Source organism: Lepidothrix coronata, unplaced genomic scaffold, assembly GCF_001604755.1.
Source record: "Lepidothrix coronata isolate B3197 unplaced genomic scaffold, Lepidothrix_coronata-1.0 Scaffold102, whole genome shotgun sequence".
Lineage (NCBI taxonomy): Eukaryota > Metazoa > Chordata > Aves > Passeriformes > Pipridae > Lepidothrix > Lepidothrix coronata.
In genome coordinates, this window is record NW_016690282.1 from 1,212,670 (window position 1) to 1,235,657 (window position 22,988).

General features: G+C 45.4%; 2 protein-coding genes across 6 annotated transcripts; one reads left to right on the forward strand and one right to left on the reverse strand.

The window, feature by feature from the left end:
* Window positions 1-1,087: 1,087 nt before the first annotated feature.
* On the reverse strand, window positions 1,088-5,805 carry MPST (mercaptopyruvate sulfurtransferase). 4 transcript variants are annotated; one of them, XM_017823367.1, is made up of 5 exons: window positions 5,683-5,805; window positions 5,210-5,288; window positions 4,731-4,804; window positions 2,711-3,363; window positions 1,088-2,129 (listed from the first exon to the last, which is right to left on the reverse strand). In XM_017823367.1, the coding sequence occupies exons 3-5, from the start codon at window positions 4,769-4,771 to the stop codon at window positions 1,831-1,833; spliced, it is 993 nt and encodes a 330-aa protein (XP_017678856.1). In that variant the 5' UTR covers window positions 4,772-4,804; window positions 5,210-5,288; window positions 5,683-5,805; the 3' UTR covers window positions 1,088-1,830. The 4 variants fall into 4 exon arrangements, with proteins under 4 accessions (XP_017678856.1, XP_017678855.1, XP_017678857.1 ...); XM_017823366.1 differs by lacking the exon at window positions 5,683-5,805 and adding an exon at window positions 5,552-5,676; XM_017823368.1 differs by lacking the exons at window positions 4,731-4,804; window positions 5,210-5,288; window positions 5,683-5,805 and adding an exon at window positions 3,807-3,883.
* On the forward strand, window positions 3,957-18,734 carry LOC108501460 (thiosulfate sulfurtransferase). Of its 2 annotated transcripts, XM_017823371.1 has the most exons (7): window positions 3,957-4,595; window positions 12,789-13,622; window positions 15,136-15,325; window positions 16,241-16,568; window positions 16,855-17,002; window positions 18,247-18,357; window positions 18,566-18,734. In XM_017823371.1, exons 1-2 carry the CDS (start codon window positions 4,010-4,012, stop codon window positions 13,085-13,087), a joined length of 885 nt encoding a protein of 294 aa, XP_017678860.1. In that variant the 5' UTR covers window positions 3,957-4,009; the 3' UTR covers window positions 13,088-13,622; window positions 15,136-15,325; window positions 16,241-16,568; window positions 16,855-17,002; window positions 18,247-18,357; window positions 18,566-18,734. The 2 variants fall into 2 exon arrangements, with proteins under 2 accessions (XP_017678860.1, XP_017678859.1); XM_017823370.1 differs by lacking the exon at window positions 16,241-16,568.
* Window positions 18,735-22,988: the final 4,254 nt, after the last annotated feature.

Genomic DNA, 22,988 nt, shown 5'->3' on the forward strand with positions numbered 1-22,988 from the left:
CACAAAATCAGCCTCAGTGTATACTAAAGGGTCACTTGTTTCAGACCTCTGTGCACTCTGTATACTCAGCACTTGCTGTAACACAAGGTCCAAGTCTCTGAACAGTTGGGTTGTTAGGCTGGCTGCAAGCAGGGAAATTGTATGCTTTCAGTCACTGAGTAAAAAGAAGGGTCAGACCATATGTGTGAGTGGGGAGGACAGAGGAAGGAGTAAACTGGACAGTGAAACTCCTGCTCCCCAGGTGGTGAGCAGAAATAGAGTTTGCGTGCACGCAAGCCGGGAAGAAGCCAGAGCTGCAGCCAAAAGAGACCAAAGGAAATGCAAAGAATAACCACTCAGGAAAAGGAAAGAATTCAATCCTTGCAATCAATGGCTAGGAGGGTACCCTGCAAATCTCTGACAATAAGCACCCACTGCATCTCCTAGAAAGGACAATTCTGTCATCCGTAGATATGTACAGGTACCTGTTGCTGCAAGCCCAAGAGAACAGAACTTGTCTCATTAACTTCTAAATTACTAGTGAGATGCAGGCTTTTTTGTGGGAGGGTTCTATGGTTTTTTGGTTTGGCTTTTTGGTTTTTGTTTGGGTTTTTTTCTAGAGAAGATCCCAGAAAGAACAAATTCTTGAACGTTATCAGGGATACCTGGTGTGCTTTCAGCTTTCAGATATAAAAGACAATGGTCTTGGGGAAAAATAGGTGCCACTGTGGGCTATTCCTCTGTAGGTCTCAGTTCCCCTAAGCTTTTAGGGGAAGGTTACATGGTCCCATGGAAAGAATGAAAACACCCATGCAATCCATTTTCCACCAAATGAGGTGACATTCAGTCTTTGAAGAAGAGACCTGTAACTGACTAATGTTGACTTTCAGGCCAAGAAAGCAAATGGGCAAGGACTGAAAAGAGGAAGACAGTGCAAAGACCCAAAAGAGAGGCATGCCACTGTCTTTCCTGGATGAATGACCTTGTTGAGGGTAAGAGGCATAGTGCTACTCACAGAGAGAAGAAAATACCTCATTTGAATCATCAAGACAAAGTGATCCCATAAAAGCAGAGTTCCTGAAAAGGAATCATCCAAACAACACTCACATAAGATCCATTCCGCAGAAAGACCTTGAAACATATGTTTATTTACATTCTTTAAATCCCAGAATCTTTTCTTTTTTCTCAAGGGGGATTTGGGACCATGGGGGTACAAGTCTGGCTAAGTACACATTGCAGTTAGAGTCCAAGTAAAAGAAGAAATCCAAATTAAGTCTCTAGCCTAAGTGCCAACCTGAAAGCCATATTTGCTCCTTTTAACAGCCATGTCTTTCCACAAAGTTTTGAACTCAAAATGGCTATAAAGTGCATAGATGGCTTCTAGAACAGCGGCAGAGAGCTGGATTACGAGGCACAGTTATACAAGTATGACCATTCTATGAATGAACATGGTGGAATGTTCTGAGTCAGGAGCTCGGCTTGACTCAATTAATTCTCCGTGCTACTCAATTAATTCTCCATGCTGGCAGCAGCACTCTCTCCCTTCCATCCAATAGGGTAAAACAGGCACAGAATCACAGAATGGCTGAGGTTGGAAGTGACCTTGGGAGGACATCTGTTTCACCCTACCTGCTCAAGCAGGGTCACCTAGAGCTGGCTGCCCAGAACTGCTCTCATCTTTATTCTCCTAAGCAGCAACAGTAGGGTAAGGAGAAAGTGCCCAAGCACCATGTGCGCATAATTGTTATCCAACATCTTCAGCTCAAGACACTTAACCAGGAATGTTAAACCCCTTTTCCAAATCCTGTTTCAAGGCACATTACCTGTACAGCTGGGAGACAAAGCAGCTTATTACACAGTCTTCCCCTTTCCTTCAGAAATAATATTTTCAGGCTGTGCCCGCATGTACCATTCCACCCAGGCCCCATCGTACACTGCAACATCTGGTTTGCCACAGAGGTATGCGCCCAGAACCACGTGGCAGGCAGTGACCCCAGAGCCACACGTGGCTACCACCGGCTTTGAGAGGTCCACCTTCTTCTCCTGGAACAGAGTGCGGATCTGCTCAGGGGTCTTCTCTAAGCCAGACTCTGTGAGGAAATCAGTGAACGGGATGCTTGTCGATCCAGGGACATGACCAGGCTCAATTCCTGGAGGAAAAACAATACAGATAGGAATTAACCTCTACTGTCTGGCACAAATCTATTGCAAAACCTGCTCTGTTTCACTGGGAGGAATATTTATTGTTTAGTGTATTTTGTTAAAACAAAAACATTTATTTTTGTTAAACTTTTCTTTACTAGATTACTGATTACTCAGGAAGGATAGCTCTAACCCTCAGGTTACCACATGGACACAACCCTGTTCTTTCTCCCACATCTTTCTCCACATCAGAGCAACCCACATTGATGAAGCACTTCCACAGGCCGATTTGAGGCGAAGAGCAGCACCAGTACATGGAGAGACCAATTAATATCTTTCAAGGTGTATGGAAAGCTATGTTCCTCATTCCAGCCTCTCATGGGAAAAAAAAAAAACGTGACTTCCCCACTCCTGAATTTTCAAAGAGCAGCACTTGCTAGTCAAAAGGAGAGGAGGACAGGTGGACACACTGCCTCAAGTCCCATCCCATAAGGGACAACCATATTCATTACTTCTACAGGAGTCAAAGTGATGGGCACCTTAAATTAAGACCCTTTTTAAAATGCCAGTGTTTCAGAGGGCACATTACCATCTCGGGGCTCTGGCTCTACTCCCCGGAACCGTCCTGCAGCACGGGCATCTACTAGTTGGAAGCGACGGGAATCCAAGTTATCTAAGACATCCTCATACGTTTTCACCAGGGACTTGTCTAAGGAGGCGTGGAACTCGCATGGAGCTACTGGGGTTTTCCCAGAGCTCAGCGCATTCCCCTCTCGCTGCCAGTTCTTCAGGCCACCATCCAGAAGGGAAACAGCTTCATGACCGAAGACCCGGAACATCCACCACACCCGGGGCGCTGAGAAGAGACCTTGGTCGCTGCCATCATACACCACAACATGGGAATCATTCCCCACGCCCAGCTTCCCCACATATTCGGCAAAGTCACTAGCCTTGGGCAACATGTGATCGTAAGGTGAGGTTCGGTCGCTGCACTGGTCAATGTCAAAGAAAACTGCACCAGGGATGTGGCGCTCCTCAAACTCCCTCTTTGGGTCACGCTTCATCTTTGGCAAATACCAGGATGCATCCACGATTCTCAAGGCCAGCCCAGCTTGCTGGGACTTGATGGCTTCTGAAAGCCATTTTGCAGACACCAGTGCACGGTAGAGGAGTTGTTGCGACATCACTCCGGAGTCCTGGTCGAGATTAGCCAATTCCTGAAGTCTACCTGAATCCACCTGTCTGCAAAAGGTAGAAAGTCACAAATTAGAAACCAGCCTTTCAAAAAGGAAATGGACTAAGATTCATGTTGGGACCTCTGGCTGCACTGAGGTGCTGGCTAAGCCTACGATGAGGAGCTTGAAGTACTCCAGCCCTGAAAATAGCTTCACAGAATTCAGCCCAAACCCTGCCCGGAGCGGGACAGCCACGGCAATCCTGCCCTGCGCCCAGCTCACGTGGCCCCTCCACCTCCAGGCACCCCAGCCAGCGCTGACAGCAGCCAGAGGGGCGTGGGGCAGCCCCAAAGACCGAGTGTCCTGGGGCGAGGCACGGCCCCACGACCAGGAGGGCTCTGCCCCACGGCTGTGCCCGCCCCGCAGCACACCTGCAGCCGGGGCCCCGCCGCCTCCCTCTGCGAGCTCCCCGTCCCGATGGGGCCGCGGTTCCCTGCGCGCCTCCCGTACCTCCGCGCTGGGCCTCAGTGCCCGCCAGCCATGGCCGCCGCCGGAGGGCGGGAGCGGGAGCGCTCCCAGCGGGCCGGTCCCGGCGCTGCCGCCGCCTCCGCGCCGCCCCTCGGCCGCACCTCCCGCCCGCGGCCCTGCCGCCATTTCGTGCGCGTGTAAGGGTTGCGGGGTCCCGGTCGCGGCACCCCCGCCCGTCCCTGGAGATGGCGCGGCAGGGGCTTAGCCGGGCGCTGGTCTCCGCCGCCTGGCTGTCGGAGGCGGTGCGGGCCGGGCGGGTGGGGTCCGGCCTGCGGGTGCTGGACGCCTCCTGGTACCCCCCGAAGGAGCGAAACGCCCGTCAGGAGTTCAAAGAGAGGCACATCCCCGGGGCGTCATTCTTCGACATCGAGGAGTGCCGGGACAAGTCCTCCCCCTACGACTTCATGCTGCCCAGCGAGTCCCACTTCGCCGACTACGTGGGGCGGCTGGGTGTCAGCAATGACACCCACGTGGTGGTGTACGACGGGGACGAGGTGGGCACTTTCTACGCCCCCCGCGCCTGGTGGATGTTCCGGGCCTTTGGGCACAAGGAGGTCTCTGTACTAAACGGTGGCTTCAAGAACTGGGTGAAGGAGGGGCACCCCGTCACGGCAGAGGTCAGCCAGCCCACCCCTGCTGTCTTCAAGGCCAGGCTAAATAGGGCCCTGGTGAAGACTTTTGAGGAGATGGTACAGAACGTGTCGTCCATAAAGTTCCAGGTGGTGGATTCCCGCCCTGAGGGCCGGTTCCGGGGGACCGAGCTGGACCAAGGTAATGGAGGTGGGAGCGGCACCTGCCCCAGAGCAGGATGAGTGTCAATACTAGTCTGGGTGTAACAGCTCCTGACAGTTGGCAAACAGATTTTCCTAATGCACAGGCATGCCTCACCCTCACTTGTTGATTTACCTTAAAGGATCCGCAGTTGAGCGTTCAGATCCCAGTGCCATCACAGAATGCTTTTGTTGCAGTTGGCTATAAAGCTGTAGGAGGAAATAGGAGAAGAGGGCTGCAGTCATTTGGTTCCAAGATCCTCCATCCCGCACACTGCTGAAGTTTATCAGTCAGAATCCAAAATGAGAGCTGAGAGCTCCCAGGGGATTGTTCAGGGTCCTATCTACCACCAGCAGACACACAAAAACTATCAGTATTCATACAGGCACCTCTCACCATAATGAATGCACCAGCAAAAGCCAAGGTTTTAGGTAATACAGTAACCCAAGGGACATTCTTCTTATTGCTCTGATTCCCAGCTAATAGATAACTTGCCTGAGCTGATCTTTGTTCTTTGGCTTAACTAAGAAAAGCCCAAAACCTTTACCAAATGTATGGAGTGTCAGCCTCTCTTGGATGCCCCAAGTTACAGGAACAAAAATTGATTTTGTTACCTTGGTCAAACACTGGATGCACAAGCAGCAGGGGTGGGAGAAATCCTGCGCAGTGGGGACAACTGGTACAGCGACGTGCCTGGAATGAAATTCAAGTTGGTTGGTAAAGGAGACCCTTGCTGTGTAATTTAAGCCTTGGTATATCCCAGAATAACTTCTCCAAAAGGGTGTAAGAGAAACTTCCCCGACTGACCGTTCCGGAGGCACTCCAGCAGTCACACTCCCACCACCAGAGACTTTACCTGCTGGAACTAAAGCCTCTTTGCAGCAGGCAGCTCCAGTGAACCAACAGGTGCCCTGCTTGACCCCTTACACATACCACACTCACACAGGTTTCCTTACCGGCTCAACCCTGGGTTTCCCTTATTAAAGTCTCAAAAGTCTAGTTCCATAAAGCGTAGTAACACAGAAACAGTTTGAGCTGGTGCCTCCGAGGAGAGAGCACAAACAAAGGAAACACTGGACTTTCATACCTTCACAGCTTAAGCATGACAAAGTCTTGGCTCTTTCTCCAGTGTCCTCGGTTCCTGCTGTGTCTCTGAGTGTCCGGTCACCTGGCTGGCACCACAGGTTCCCGTGCCCTTTTTTGTGCAAAGGCCAGTTTGTGGCCTCTTGCCTGGGGCTTCCACCACCCAGAGCTCAACCTGCAGCTGACACTGCAGCTGCACATCAAGCTACCTGCACTGAATGCATTCCTCAGTAAGGGAATCACAGAAAAGGAATGCAGAGGTTTTAGAAGAAAGCACAGAAAAGCTCAGCAGCAGCTGTTGAGTCTGAGCAGAGCCCAGTGCTGCTGGAGCCGGCATGCCGTGGGCTTCTGCAATCCCCAGGCAGTGCTGCACTGCTGCCCTGCAGGTTGTTGGCATTCTGTTCTGGCTGTTTACTTAGTGTGTGCTGCTGTACAGCCAGTCAGTGTGACACCATGTCCTGAAATAAATTCCTGCATCCGCACCTCAGGAGTGTTTGGCTGTAAATGACTCTGCACGTGGTTTGCCCAAATGTCTCCAGTGAGACAAGTGTCTGTGCAAGACAATGTGGAAGGTGAGAAAGGTAATGGGAGTGATAGAGGACAGTGTTGCAGGGTGAAAGGGGGAATTAGGCTTATTCTATTTCTACATTCTACTTCTTCGCCTACCGCAGCCCATCAAAGTGAAGGTTGCATTTTAACCCCAAGATGTGAGTAAAATGCTCCTTGCTGGGAGCTGGTGGATTTTGTGTTCCCTTTCCCAAAGCGGGGGTTGTCACCAGGTGACAAATACCACAGCCCCAACAGCATCTCCAAAACAGATTTTTCCTTTGAAATGAGTCAGCATGAAACAGTTTATTTGAGGTGGTCCAGTTTTGCTTCCCACAGCAGATCCAGCAGGATAAGCTCTCCAGCTGCAGCTGCTGGTTCCACAGGAGCTTGACAGCCTTCTGGACCAGGCTATCCAGTATCTGAGCATCAGCCAGCACTGGGTAAAAGACAGCGCTTACACCTAAAAGAGCAATTTGAAATCAATGCTGATTAATTGCAGGGGTCATCAAATCAGGGAGGGTGCAATTTAGAGAAGAAAAATGGTCATCAGGTTAAGGAACTTGGTGCCTTCTCAGGTGATTTCAGTTTAATTATTGCCTCAGCTCTTGACTTCCTAATTAAGTCAATTAATCTCTCCAGCTCCGTGAACTCCATCTCTAGAAGAGGCTAATTGCAGCTGATTCTTTTACCTCTTTGGTTTTTCAGTTCTTTGTGGTAAGAATTAATTGTTCCCATTTTATTTTTATGCAGCAGCTACTTTGCTGAGATTAAGACCTCTGTAGCGGTAAAGATAAGCCATAATACATGGCTAATTTTTAGTTGCTGGGAGAGGCTTACCTCAGTTGCCCAAGTGGAGAAAAAATGGATGTTTCTGTAAGCCAGGTCTCATAGGTCTTAAATGCAGGTGTTGCTTTGGTTGTTTGTGCGGGGTGTGCAGCATAAGCCTGTCAGATGTGCAGTCCTGACCTACGCACCAAGTAGTTAATGGTGTCCCTGCACAGTGCTGTGTTTCTGGAGGAACTAATGACCCAGAGGCAGATGATAAAAGTAATTACATGATGGTTACCAGTGCTGGCCCTCTCTGAGCGCTGGGCACTGAAAACTGATGAACAAGAATCACAGCTAAACAAATGCATACAGAAGAGTTGTGAATTTCTGCATTCCTTTGTAGACATCTGAGAAAAGAGGGGAAAGTTGCCAGGCAAGAAGTCCATCCTCTAAAAAAGAAAGCAAACCCAAAACAATTTCATGAGCTTCTGTGTGCTTTTCTTCTCATTCTCAGCCCTGGGGTTGTCCTTATCTCCCTTCTGCATACAGAACTCTTCAGATTTTGCCCATTTTCCCAGCTCTCAGTCCTGCCTCCCCCAAACATAAAGCTTTTGCTCAGCTTGAACGTTCAGTGGGAGTGAGAATGAAATGTAGCTTTTTTTCCCCTCTCTTCTCCGAGAGGAGTTTGCAGCTGGGAGTGGGCTGGCTCTACCTTTGCCATGTAGTAATACTTGAGGCACAACAATGGAGAGTGAGAGACTTTATCAAAGTCTGTTTCAACCCACAGGAACCTATGAGGACTCTCAGGGAGCAGGCCAGGACCAAGCCTAAAGTGTTCCTTACAATGTGCTCATTGTAGATTAGACAAGATCAGTAATTGTCCCTTCCGGGAAATACCATTTGATGGAAGAGAGAGATAAACAAGTGAAGAGGTCAATAACTAACAACCCCAGGTTTGGGGGTGAAAACTGGAATATTTATTGAACACACGCTTCACAATATAAGGGTCTTGGGGGCAGGACATGTTAATGAGGAGGACAGGTTATGCTAACTAGGGGATGGATTATGCCAACTAGAGGATTACACAATTTTCTGCTACTGTTACACAGTTGGTTAATGTTTTCCCTTAGCTAGGACCACATGGGGAAAAGAACAAAGAGGTTTCTACGTGGTCTGATAACATCATCACAAAGTCTTTCCATATCTTGCTGAAGGAGACATGACAATCAACATAGTTAAATATCAATAGGTCTTCTGAGGAAGTTCCTCAGAGTAAGGAGTTTCTCCCAGCTCCTGCAGTCCATGGCCTGCTACATAATCCTTTTCTGCTGATATGTGAATTTCAGATTGCTACAAACAACCAGGCAAGAGAGGCAGCATTTGGAAAAGAACAGCTATCTGCAGCCAGCACACTCCGAAACCACAGGGAGTTAAATATGGACAGAGCATGTCTTTTACCTCTTTGACATTAAAAAAATTCCATCTGGAGCTTTCATCGCAAAGGGAAGGCTGGAGAGGAGGGGCTGTAGTCTTAGCTAGATAAATGGCCAACAATAAAAACTACATGTAAGCAGAGAGTCTAACAGATGTGGAAAAGGGGATTAAGTATTGAAGAAGATAACATATTACAGGTTACAAATTGTGAGGAAGGATTGCCAGACACCAAGCTGAGTGAGACTTGGCAAAAGGACTTAAAACAAATACAAAAACTTCTGGAACAAAGTGAATAAAAAGAGAACATGGAGAGAAAGAAAAAATAAGGTTGCTATGCAGTTAGCAGGGGTTCCAGGTAAAAGATTATTTGTGTATAGTCTCAGGATTATACTGAGTCTTGAGTCTGTGCTACAGTCTTTTCTTCTATCCTAAAGATAAGTCTTCTGAAGGAGAGCAGAAATAAGGGGAAATAAGTTTAAATTATTATTTATAGAGTGTAACCAGAAGATATCCCCGTGCTCAAGTCTGTGAGGCAGCTGATCTCTATCCCAAATATGTGTCAAAAATTAGTTGTGTGACATTGCAACTCCACGAGGCAAGAATTTGATACATTTAATCAGAGAATGGTTCTGTAGGACAGAAACACTAGCAAAGGGCATATTTTGGATAGGAGATACAGCACAATCTAGTCGGCTGTTGGGCTATTACCCTAACATGGATAGACTAGAAGGCTTTCAAAAAACACTTCAAGAAAAATTATTTTAAATGCAGGCAAATTTGAGTAAAATACCTTGGTAAACACTCCCTGCAGCCAAGGGCTTTATTTCCTTGCCGGCAGAATTGATTGGCTAGATAAGAAAAATGGGAACATGCATGTCTGGAAGTTATGTCTGATCTTTTCTTTCAGCCATTGGAAGCACCTACAAGGTAGTGTTGTTCCATTTGGACTTCATTAATACTTTGGACATGACATTAGAGCGGCAGTTATTAGTTCAATATAAGGAGACGGCCAATAGCACAAGTACTGTTAGATTTTTTAAAAATTTGACTGGAAAGGAGATAAGGGAGATAAGCTTATGCTGAAAGGAGATCTGTGGGGCTGGAAGTTGCCAGCATGGTCCCATTATTATGCTTCTGTGTTTTATTTCATGTTTTTCTGAATCATCAAGGCACTGAAAATAGGGGGTTGCTATTGAAATGTGCTGCTGGCATAGCCTTGGGAAGGTCTTAATGGTCATATGGGGAGTATTATGAAGTGGCACCTGCAAATACAGAAGTGACAGGAAGTATAACACTACGCAGAGTTGGGTGCTTAGTAGCCCAAAACACTTAACTACTTATGTTTGTCTTACAAGCTGAAGACCCACGTTTGGAAGCAATAGAAGATGATAAGACTTGAATGCAAGAACCTCAGATGCAATTTAACCTTGGTAATAGCAATCATTAACCTCCTGTCTACCAACTATGATGCTAGGAAATGTCACTTCCTTATCCAGAAGACTAGTGGACACCTAGAACTGTTCCTAGAGTGGCCAAAGCAGAGAAAAGCATATCTAACAGGCTCTTACTGGGTTTAGGCTGAGGACATGAGGTTGTTGAGAGTGCTGAGGACTTGCCATCAGTCTATTGGAGCAATAGCAGAAGGGGGAAGAGACTATTTCAGCTGTAGGGCAGTGTTAGCTCAAGGATAAATGGTGTATGGACTGACCGTGATGAAGTAAATATTGAAAATCACTATTCCTCCTCACATGATCAAGGAGGTGCCTCAGTGGGAAGTTTCGTGACAAGAATCCAAACTGTTTCTGAGATAGATGCTTTTTTTGAGAGGGAGCCTGTAAAGTGATCACTGTAGTAGCTGGGACCCAGGCTCTCTAGTCCTGGGGTTCCTTTCTGGAGTTTCTAAGGGTGACTGCAGGAATCTGGCATGGAGTATGCTCTGTCTGAGGCAGGAGCAGATGTATCCTCTCCCCTGTTAAGATCCCAGCTGCATCCAGCCTTGCCTTCCAGACCTGTGTTTCTCTGCTCTTGACCTAGCAGAGAGAGATGATGAAACTTTCTCAACCACTCAAAAGCACTTCTTAGGCAGCACAAGGGATTGTGGTTGTGCAGTTTCAGCTCTATCTTTCAGCTGAACACCCACATAGATGAGTAAATGCAGTTTCTACAGAATTCCCCATCTTTCAACCGCAGAGTGCAAGCACTGGTCTCTGACTCCAACAGAGTTTTGAATCTCTGGAGCAAGGAAGTCTCCCTATAGATCAAAATCAAAACTGCTCTGAAATGAGAGTGTTCTTTTCAGATCTGCTCAGCTCCTACCCATAGAGTTCTTTAAGGGTGATGAGTTGTCACAGCAGTCTCCAATAAGAGAGGGGTACAAACCTATTTTAAGGTGTGTGAACAGGCTAGACAGGTGATAATGACCGTGGTACCTGGGACACCTAGGACCTGAATCGATGGCCCAGCAAGCTTCTTTGAGTAAGAGTTCCCTTTGAGCAAGAGTTCTCTTCTAGTTCAGCCTCCGGGACTTCCTGATCTCAGTTCACTTCCCAGTGCCCTAGGATGGTGTGAGAGCATTGTTCTGTGATTCACAGACTTGTCTGTATTGGGGAGATCACTGGTACTGCAGCAGAGCCCCGCAGAAATCCCTTGCTGAATGACGGGGTCAGGAGCATTCACTCTGTGGGAGACTGGTAGCCTAACCCAGGCTTTCTTTAGTAAGAAGCTTTGCAGTCTGAGAACTACATATGACGTTTTCTCACACTCAGGTTTTATTTCCTCTGTCATACAGACACTATACTGATAACTGAGTTTTGCAGTTCTCTGTACTGAAGTGATAAACTGTTGTTTTCTGAAACTGGAAAAATGTGGTGAAAGCATCGGTCCAAAACACTGTCTCTAATTTTTTTTTTCCTTTTTAGATGTTAGTCCCTGCAGAAGTCAGCAGTTTTTCTCCTGACTTCTCTCAGTAATGCTAAACACTTCTGAAGGATGCATGAGGTGACTACTAGACAACTGTGCCATATTTCTAAAGCACTCAGGGTGGATGAATCAAGAGACAAAGAGGAGCCATCTGGAATAGGGAGAGAACTTGTGAAGCTGACTCAGGACATCTTTGGTTGTCTTTAGGCTCTGTCTTTGTCCAGCAGAGCAAAATTCCCCTCCTCGATACGCTACCAAAGCCCTGTTTTCTCTATATGATATATCTCGTCATGTCATGACATCAGTCTGCATGAATGATGAGACTGCAGTGTCATTATGATGTGTGATGTCAATCTCTGACTAGGTATAGTTTAGAATCATTTGTGACAGGTTCCCTGCCCCAGTCTCTTCTCCTGACATCAGTTACCCTGGTGACTTGGGCAACTGGAAAGCTGTCAGTGAAATAGATTACTATGTAAGTAACTTTCTCAGGGTTGTCTCACTAGAAGTTCAAACCTAGCAAGGAATCATTCCCCAAAATGCATTTTCAACGTAATATATAGTGTTTCTGGCTCCAGGAAGGCTTGATCCAAAACCTCTCAAAATCAGTGGAAAAACTTCTACTGATTAAGCCTATAGTGACGGAGTTTGTATTTGAAGGGCATGATGACAACCTTATCCATCATATTTTTTTATCTGCTTCTCTCTAAAGACTTCATTTTGAAATGCAGCTTTCAACTTGCCTGAAGTGGTCAGCTATACCAGCAGAAAAACATAACCCATGCTGATTTAATCCATAGAGTGGATAAAAAGTGATACAAAATCTGACTTCTCACTTCTCTGACCCCATTGTCCCAGGACAGCTGCCTCAGCAATAATATAACTGACTTTAAAGTTGCTTTATGATTTACTGTGATTTCTGTTATTTACTTTTCTGAAATATGATTTTAAGGTGACACAGAAATAAACTGTGAACATATAACTGCTTTCACAAATTCCACGTAGAGACCATGCTTCCTGCTTCTGAAAACTGTTTCTATGCACTGCTAGCATACTTGGGGAAGCTCAAAAATGCACTGTTGCATTCATCTTTACATAGATGCCTATAATGCCTTTGTTAGGGCTTTTTCTGTGTTGGTTCTTTGATTGCTGTCATGTCTAGGGCTTTGTCAGATTTCTACTTCTCACTACTTTCAGTGGGGAAAGAGTTTGCTAAATGTTCTGGAAGCTTTGACTTCAGCAAAGTTGAATAATCATTGTCCTCCTCCTTTTAGCCCTGTACTGCTTTGCATCTTCATCATCAAGTGAAACAAACGAGTCTGTTGGAGAGAGTGAAAGTATCTTCAGTGATGCCTCTTTAATATTTGTTTCTTGAACATCTTTCACCACCTACATTAATGTGTCCTTGCTCACATTTCCTTTTCCTGTTCACTCTTGCAGGGCTGGAATCTGGCCACATCCCTGGTGCTGTGAACATACCCTTCCACTCATTCCTATCCGAAACCGGACATGAGAAGAGTATTGAGGAGATCCAAGAAATTTTCCGTGCGAAGAAAGTGGATCTCTCAAAGCCACTGACGGCCACATGCCGCAAAGGTGTCACGGCGTGTCAGATTGCCTTGGCAGCCTTCCTGTGTGGCAAGCAGGATGTGGCTGTTTATGATGGTTCCTGGTCAGAGTGGTTCCACCGTGCCCCACCACACTACAAGGTCTCTGAGGTGAAGCGCAACAAGGCCTAGAGGGAGAACTTTGTCTTGGGCAGTGAGATCTAGCAGCTTTTTCCAGCCCAGAGTAAAGCGAAAGGGAGGAGGTAGAAGTAAGGAAAAAATATGCTGATTTGTATTTTGCAAATTTTTTGAAGAAGGATCGGTAGCTTTCTATTAATCTTCTGGGTTTTCTCAATTAATAAAATCTAAGATGATGAATCTGTGAATATATTGAACTCTTCTCTGTTACTTGTAACATGCTTGTGCTGAGTGGGAAAAGCACCTTTGCAACATGAAGGAGAGTTACACAATTCCCTGGAGACTTGCAGAAATTCCAGTGGCCTGATGAGAGTTCGAGTCAGGAGCAGGATGAATGAAAAGTCAGGGGCTAAAATATTGGACTGGATGCGGGACACGGGAGGGTCAAGCAATGGTTCTATCATTAACTCAATGTAAGACTTTTTGCCAGCCCAATCTCTTCCCATTTGTAATGTGGAAAATGGGGGTGCCTTCCATATGCCAACTAGATCCAACCCATCAGGACGTGTGTTACCTTGCTGGCATTCAGGTAAGGCACATCGCAGAGGAACTTCCCAGCCCACTGATTATTACTTCTACTGGTTTTCCAGATAGGCAGCAATGAGGTCCCAACAAGAAGGCTGCAAACAATCCAGAGGGACCTCAGGGTCTTGGCTCAACAGATCAAGGGATCTGGAGCACAAGTTGTGTTCTCTTCCATCCTGCCAGTTGCAGGGAATGATGGGGCAAGAAACAGGGAGATCATGTAGAGGAATACCTGGCTTTGAGACTGGTGTTACCAGCAGAGTTTTTGTTTTTTTGATCATGGGTCAGTTTATACAACATGGAGCCTGCTGACAACAAATGGGGTCGTCCTGTCTCAAAGGGGGAAAAGGATCTTAGCTCAGGAGTTAGAAGGGCTTATTGAGAGAGCTTTAAGCTAGATTGGAAGGGGGAAAGGGACAAAACCAGGCTTGCCAGTGATAAGCAATGGGGTGGCATGCCAAAACTTGAGGAAGTAAGATCCCTCGGTCTGCTCCATGAGGTGTCAGCTACGATGAACCACACTCAAAATGTTTCTGCCAATGCATACAGCATGAGGAACAAACAAGCAGCTTGAACCTTTGGCCCAGTCCCAGAGATACGACATCATTGGCATAAATGAAACTTAGAGGATGAGTCCTGTGACTGAATGTTGGATGTTTACAGGCTCTTCAGGAGGGATAGGCAGGGCAGGCGAGGTTGAGTATGAGTCAGCAGTGCCCTGGCAGCCAGGAGGGCCAACCTTGTCCTGGGGGGGCATCAGGCAAAGCATCGCCAGCCAGTCAAGGGAGGGGATTGTTCCGCTCTGCTCTGCACTGGGGCAGCCTCACCTTGAATATTGTGTGCAGTTTTGGGCACCACAACAATGTTAGGGAGCATCCAAAGGAGGGCAACAAAGATAGTGAAGGGTCTAGAGGGGAAGCCATATGAGAAGTGGCTGAGATCACTTGACTTGTTCAGCCTGGAGTCTACAACTTTCTCTTGAGGGGAAGCGGGAGGGCAGGCACTGATCTCTTCTCTCTGGTGACCAGTGACAGGACCTGAGGGAATGGCATGAAGCCATGTCAGGGGAGGTTTCGGTTAGATATTAGGAAAAGGTTCTTCGCCCAGAGGGTGATCCATCACTGGAACAGGCTCCCCAGGGAACTAGTTATGGCACCAAGTCTGACAGAGTTCAAGAAGCATTTGGGCAACATTTTCAAGTACATAGTATGATTCTGGGGGCTGCCCTATACAGAGCCAGGAATTGGACTTCAACAATCCTATTGAGTCCCTTCCAACTCAGGTTATTCTATGATTCTATGATTCTCCTTCCTCTCTGATGAGGATCAGGAGCTCATGTGAAGCATTTGGAGATGCTAGAAGATGCAATTCTGCTGACGTACAGTCTTGTTGATTATCATGACTGTGTTAGGAGAGTTTCCAAGAAATCCTGTGTGTGATGTGAACTTCTGGGTACAGGTATTTCATGAGACATGGACCTTTTACTCTGCTCCTTGTTTGTTTTTTCAATCTGCCAGGATAATCCTTTTACACCATGTGGATTCTGTTTCCCATGGAGATGGAGCTCATAGCTCATAGGAGGAGGGAATGCTGTTCCCCAGCAACCATCTCCACTCTTCAGCTTCCATCCCACCTCTGCACCTGGACTTCAGCAGGACCTGCCTGCTTGTACAAATCACTGTGACATCACCAGGGATCATGGACCAGGTGAGATAGGTAGTTATGGAAGAGGCTTTTCCTCTTGGTAAATCATGGATCATTCCTTTGAAAAAAAAAAAAATCTAGTCTCATTTTGACATTCATGGGGCTCCTCAGGTCTGAAAAGTCAATGAAACCTCCTCATATTTTGGAGACCCAGTCAAATGTGGAAGGCATATGAAACCACTCTTGGCCACACCTGGTGGCTGGTGAGAATGGCCAGTTCCTACACCTATCTGAGGAGGTTAGTTTTCTGCCTCAAAAGACAGCTCCCTCTTCCTCCAAGGCTGCATGTCAAGAAAGTCAGTGTGTTAGGCTATGCTAAATCTTTCATTCAGAAAGAAAGATCAAGTTTAACCATTTTTAGCTCTTTGATCAAGATATGTCTTTTCTGATTGATTGTCTATTGCCCGTCACAGGATTGGCTTAGCAAAGGAATCAGACATACTTCTTGTGACTTCTGTTATTGAGAAGGATGGTAAAATGGCCTTAAAGTCCTTCTTGGCATCAAGATGTAGGAATCTCTGAGCGGTGCTTTGACTTTGGACCCTCGGGGTCAGAAGCAAAACAAGAAGCATGACAATAACATCATATAGTTACAAACTAGAAAGTAGGAACAGTTTCAGGCTTCAGTGTCATTTTGTCCAGGAGTAACTGGGAAAAAGAAAGTTATTGATGAATGGGATTTGGGAAATAGGCCCATTGCCTCACTACACAAAATTCTGCTTTGTTGGAAGAAATGGGAGAAGAGGAGGAATTTCTACATCAGCAGACTGTAAAGTTCTTTCCACTGAATATAGTAATAATAACAAACAGACCTGGTTTTGTTTTACGTAGGAGGTGGAAGTTAACACAGCAGTTTATTTAGCAGCACAGATTCCTGCACTTTGATCATGTGTAACTGTGTGGTTCTTCTTTAAAAAGGATCAACAGTGATAGAGAAAAGAAGCAGATTGTGCCCCATGAGTTAGGACTGGCTTCCTCTCTTCATCTCTTGTGGCCTTGTTCTTTTTGTGGAAGAGGATCTGTCCCTTAATACCTTTGCAGAGCATGCAGCACTGACTCCTGAAGTCTGACTGATACAGTAACTTCAGCTTCAGGATCCCAATATTGTATAAGACATGCTGCTGCAAAGAAGTGGCACAGTGTAAAACCCAAGCTGGTGGTGGTTCAAGTCAGCCCTGGTGAAGCACTAGGCTTCCTACCCCTCTGGCTGATGTCTTCATTCCAATGACTGCCTCAAGAGCAGAAGGTAAGCCTGTATATCATGTCCTGAGCTAATTTGACAAATCCAAACATACATCCCTACCTGATCCAGATCCCATTTGAGCTGCTGCTAGTGCCAGCAGACTCACAATTACCATATTTATCACCATGGGCCATGGCTTCAGTTTTAACAGCACTGAGAGAGACTCAAGGATAGACCCAGGTCTCAGGGATTAATCATAGCTCAGAGAGCTATGCAGGGGCGGAAATGCCAGGAGTTTGCACTTAGGAAATGTGGAATGACAGTGGTTCTCTGTTGTTTGTGTTTTCAGCAACGTCAAGCTCAGTGCAATGCAGATTTAGACACAGGACAGAAAAGACTCACTGACTGTACTGAAGTGACAAAAAAGTCCTTGGACTGGACATCTCTTTCAGATTACGAGCAGCTGGGTTACAACCTGAGATCAAATCTCTTCCAAGGTGAGGGGACACACATGCCTATCCCTGACCTTCAAAGCTGATTCCATCTATGCTTTGCCAGGACTCAGGGCAGCCACATTGCTATGTGCAGACATCTGACTATAGGTGATACTCACTTTCTCTGCTTATTCCTTCTATCCACAGTCACTGCTTTTCCAGACTGTGGTACTTGAGGAAACAGAATCTAGATCCTCCCATTCTATTCTATGTATCCTATCCCTTTCTTTTCATTCACTCTTTTTTTTCCAAGATGTGAAAAGCAAACGAGTCATGACTCTTGTCCTCCATGTTCAGACCTGTCCAAATGGACACCATTTGCAATTCAGTGTCCCCTGTCATCTCCAGTTGCTAGTTATCTCCAGTTCCAGTATTGACTTTATTTCTCTTCAAGACTTTAGAGATGTGGGGCTCTGAAATATCTTGCCCAAACCTCTGTTTCCAAGGTTCCCCAGGATCCTTCCATCAAAACAAATATTGGAAACTGAGCAATCATCCCATTTTGTTACCATCATATCCAAGAAACTCTGAAATAATTGTCTGTGATTCTAGTTTCTCATGTACCAGCATAAGACACACTCCTTTGCCTTGTACAGTACGTTCCATGTCAAGACCTTGCTGGGTATTGAAGACTGCATTGTCCTCGGTTTATGTAGTCACACAGAAAGGAAGAACATCTTTCCTCAGGGAGCTCAAAATCATTATTGTCAAGAAAAAGGTGTGATAAAAAGAAAGGTGAAGTGGAAAGGATGAGAGATTAAAATAAAGCCCCCTCGTGGCTAAAAGTCAAGAGGGGATGAATACAGAAGTCACAGTTGGGAATTATCTGTCAAGTATTGTGGCAGAAAAGGGGATCAAGAAGGGCTGGAGTGTTAAGATGGTAGTTTTTTTGTGGAGTTGTGCTGCTGAGTAGGAAGCTACTCACATGAATGAGGAGATTCAATGTGAGGTAAGTGGGCACTCGAAGAAAGGGCACTGGGATACAAATAAAGATGATACCTTACAGCAACCTCTGTGTGTATCTCATACTTGAGGATGAAAAGCAGATAAATTGGCAAACACAAGCTCCCTCCTGGGTGATGATGAAGTTATTGTTCAGCGCTAGTCACAGACCTGGTCAAAGGTACTGCAGTCAACACATACCTTTTCTTCAGCCCTTGAAACTGCTGGTGTTGCTCCCCTGATCAATTCCAGGACTGCAGTAGGGTGATTTCTGCATACAATTCCTTATTTGCTGTTCCTTGCAGGTGGCCCACTGAAGAGCCGAAGCTTGATGAGAGATTCCTACACCCCTGATATAATTCAGAAGGCAATCAGAGATCCCAAAAATTGGCATGGAAGGAGGATTTATGAGCTAGGTATGGCTTCTGCAGGAAAAGTACCTTGCTGAATTCCTTAGATGGGTGCTGCTTCTGCCAAGGACAATGAATGGGTTTGGGCAAAGTCACAAGAGGACTAAAAATTGGCATTTTAAGAAGAGAGGAGCTCTGCAGCTAGAATAATCCTTGGGGTATAATAGCACTAGGAAGGAGGCTGTATCTGAACTATGATTTGCCTTCTTTACAGGGAAATGGTATGAGAAATATTTCCTAGATCTTAACGTGCAGAAAGCAATGAAGGACAAATATGGGGATAAAAAAGGCAAGCCTTAGAAGATGAAGGTTGAAGACTGGAGTGCATTCAGCAAGTGATCTTTTTCCTCAGCCATCTAATAAACCTCCATGTAAAACCTGAACCCATTGCTTGCTAACTGTCAACAGCAGGTTTGTTACCGATTCTCTCTTGCCCTCTCTATTAGAGTATCTCCGGGGAAAGCAATGCAAGATAAATCTGAATATAAATGCAAAAAAACCCAAAACACTTTGTTGGTCACTAGTACAGCAGGAATGATTGGTGTGTGAGGCACATACCTTTGCAGAGGGATGTGGTGGTGAGAGAAACCCATACAGAAATTAATCTACTCAGCACCTAAGTTGGAGTAGGACCTGTGAGCGGTGTAAGAGGGTGATGGTGGAAGGAGTGCATGTGTGTGTGTGAGAAAACTCATGTTTGCCAGAAGATTTGTGATGCGTGGACAGCTGCCCCAGCAGTCCAGAGAGAAATATAGAGGATGCACTGGGAACAAACCAAGGTTGCCCAAAGACCTGAGTGCTGTCTACCTCTCTCACTGAAGTCTAGAAAGCTCCCACACAGGAAAGCTTCAGATCTGTGTGTACAGGGCAGCTAGACACACCAGAAGAACCAGCTCCTTATTGATACTTCCAGGGTGAATTCAGACTCTCTTGCCAGAAGGGCACCAAACCATGTCCACTTAATAACCTGGGCACGGCTCTGTGTGATTGGCACCCTACGTGGGGTAGGCAAGGAAGGTTTTCTGCACACCATTCTAATTCTGTTGTTATATTTGTCACATGGAGGATTTCAGGGAGCAGCAGTAATGTGTGAAAGCAAATGGAAATTCAGTTGAGAAGAGGAGGCATCAGCGCATTCACTAAAGCCCACACTATTTGCAGGCCAAGCAAATGAAAAACCAAACAACAGCTTATCCCACCTAAAGAGAATAGGAAAGCTGCAAGAAGCTTCTCCAATCTGCAAATCACCCCACAATGTGCACGGACTCTTACTGAAGCTCTCATAAGCCTTACTTGTCTCTGACAGCCCTTTCCCTAACTCAAAGATAAATGTCTCTCAGAGAGAAACGTGTCCACCATACAGTCTGTACAATCTGAAATTCAAGAGTGTATTTGGACAGTAAGCAAGGACCACCCAAGGGCTTGAATGATACAGGACATGCAGGGTCTTTAGAGCTTCCTGATGTGTTTTTCTCACAAGTTTAATGGTCCTTATTGCAGGATTCTGCCTCCCAGCTCCAAAGTGTAGCAGTTTGGTGTGGCAATCACGAAGTACATTTCTGGGAATAGCAATGCCCTGATCTTTCCCATCTGGTCCAAAGCTTTTCCCACTTCAAAAGATTGATGCTTTGCTTCCTGATATGAACTGTTTTGGGATAGAATTAGGATTGTTATTTCACCATTGGCTGGTGATTAGATAACAATATGCTGACTTTGTTAAAGTAGTGAAGGAGGTTAAAATTTAACTAATATAATAATCAAGCGATAATCATTTTCCACTGCCAATAATTAACCATTTGGACTTCTGATATTTCCAGGCACATGTCCAAGCCTTTGAAATTAAGGAAACTGGCCAAACGGCAGCTTGTAGAAACCTCCCTATGGGTTTGCTTTGTACATCAGTACTAACTGGCTCCTGCCTGAGCACACGCCACACTAGCTCCAGCTGAAAAAGCGCAGCTCTGTAGGAACAGCCTGTTCTCTGTGTTGCAGCCAGCTCTGATGGCCAATATAACTCCAGGTACATAATAAACGCTGTCTTCTGAGACCACAGCAGGTCCTAATCCAGAAAACATGGAGCTGAGCAGAAATCTACTGACGTTGTTTGGCATACTGGAAGCAGGCAGTTCAGGGCACAAGCAGCTAATACACAACACATAATGTGGGCTGAATCTGCACGTAGAATTACAGATCTGTTTCTACTAGACATTAAAAATGCCTATTAGCCATTAGAAATAGACACTAGGGCAGGCAGACTGCAGGATTATGGTACAGCTTGAGGTAAATACCCTTTTGCTATCTGTGAAGGGCTCATAAAGAGACTGAATCAGAAGGGAAATGGACTGAAATGTCCTGTTGGTGCACCACTGAGCACAAACTGCATTTCCTCTTGCAGTGGAATGAAGTCACTTGGTGTGCTTTTTACAAATTACAATATTTTATAAGCACTTAAATAGTATAAAATACTTGGCATTGTATAATGCATTCAAATGGTGACAGCTGTTTGATGATAAACATAGATGTGGCAATCCCCCTTCATCTTCTTTGCTTTGCCAACTGTTACAGATCAGCCAGGGACAAACACTTTTAGAGAGGTGACACACTGAAAGCTGCAGAGATAGTTGAGATGATAGCTTTCAGTGAGGCAGCACAGCCTCTGGGAACAATCAATAACTGAAGTCTCTCAGTGCTGAACAGACAAATTTAGCCAGAACCTTCGTCTGGACCATTGCCCTGTGTGCACTCTGTGTTGACTAGAGTGCTTTAGCTACCTGAACATGTGTAGTCAAAACCAGCTTTGGAATCTCCAAGTATCATGCCATATGAAGTTAGACAAGAATAGAGCCAAAATAAGTGCTCACTGCAGCTGAAATCTCTCTTCTATTCGTTCTTCTGCTCTCATTCCTTCTTGTTTGCTTTGTACTGGTGTTGACACTTCCCTACGCATCCTCTGAACTGAGTCAACTTGATAAACCACCAGAAAATCAATACAGAAGAAAAAAAAACAAAGCAAAACAAAAACACAAACGAAGTTAATAGGTTAACAAATTAAATTTTCTAAGCAAAGGACCTTGTTGCAGACAAAGAGATATAGATGTTGGGGAAGGGGAGTGGAAAGACAGTGGAGGGGGAAATGGCCTTTCCCTGCCTTTTTAATGCAGTGAGAAATTAATTTGCCTCCACTATTTTGTCTCACTGGACTCAGTGCTTTGCAGCACAGGTAGCCTGTATTTAAGTGATTTTACACGGTCTGGTCATTGGGTGGCAGCTCTGAGCCAATGTTTTTATCTGACAGGGCAGAACTTGGGGAAAAAAGTGAGATTTTCTCTGGTTTAGCTAAGCCATTCATCAAAATTGCTTTTTAAGAACTGTTTTGGTCATCTATAAAGAGTCAATGCACTTGAAATAAAGATAATTATACTATAAAGATTTGAAACAGAAGGGATCCATTGCATCTAAGCTTCTGCAGCACTCTCCTCATTACTTTTTCTTGCAGTAATGGCTGTTTCCAAGTTCAGGCTTATGCATACCTGCAGTCGAGGCACAGACTATTTTGCAGGATATCACTTTTAGTAAGGATTTCCTGTTCTCCAAACAATATTTTTTTCTTTTCATTTAACCCTCTAACCTCTGCCTATCTCACGTTATCCTGAACAGTTCCAACCTTTGGTATCTCCACTGTGTATGATTTTGAATAGCTCATATAAAGAGATGGTGACAACTGTAAGAACAGAAGACAGTCAATGCAAAAAACTCTTATCAAAGTCTTCAGCCTGCTATTCAATTCAATCCTTTGTGCTGTAGAGCTTGCACAGAAGTAAAACTTAAATTCAGAGCTACATCTATCCTGAGGTAAGCCCAGTATTCCTAAAAGAATGGAGTACTTACTGCTGATCCTGCCTATAATGGGATAAAAGAGAAATCCAGCACTGCTTGAAGTGTCAAGAGATCACAACAAAAAGGGAGTGGGTGGACTTCAGTGGATTTCACTCTTGGGCACTGGGTTTAAAATACAATTATGTTTGAAGGTATTCAAAACAGTTATTCATCCAGAGAGAATGGTGATTTGAGGGTTAGGAATTACCAGTGTAGTTCCCCTTGATACTGGTAGAGCAAAGGAGCCATGCAGCAAGAAAGTTAAAAAAAAAAAACCCAAACTCAAATAGTGCATTCCTCACGGTTCGCTTTGGGTTTTGTTTGCCACAGACTCCTCTCTGACAGAGCCAAGACTTCATGGACTGAAGCTGCCAAGAGCAGTGACCTGGCAGGAGAGGTGGGATCACTGCACTTGGAAACAACATCTCCTTATGGATGGAGAATGGGCTCTCTCAGCTCTGGGCAAAACAGGGGCGAGAGCTACATTACCAAGAAGCTTTCGTGTTCTATTTCTGATTAGTAAACAGGCCTACCAATTTTTATGCTGAGTTGCTATTTTACCCCTTTTAATAACATTCTTTTTTGTTTAAACCCTTGGATTCATTGCTCCTGAGCAGGAAAACTGATTATCCAAGCTCATTATGTGCCCAAGCAAAATCATTTTCTTTTCCTATAACCTGAGAGCCTTGAACTGAAATTGATTAACTATTTTTAGAAAGAAGCCCTAGCTAAATCTGGCTTCTTCCCCTGCCAATCTCACC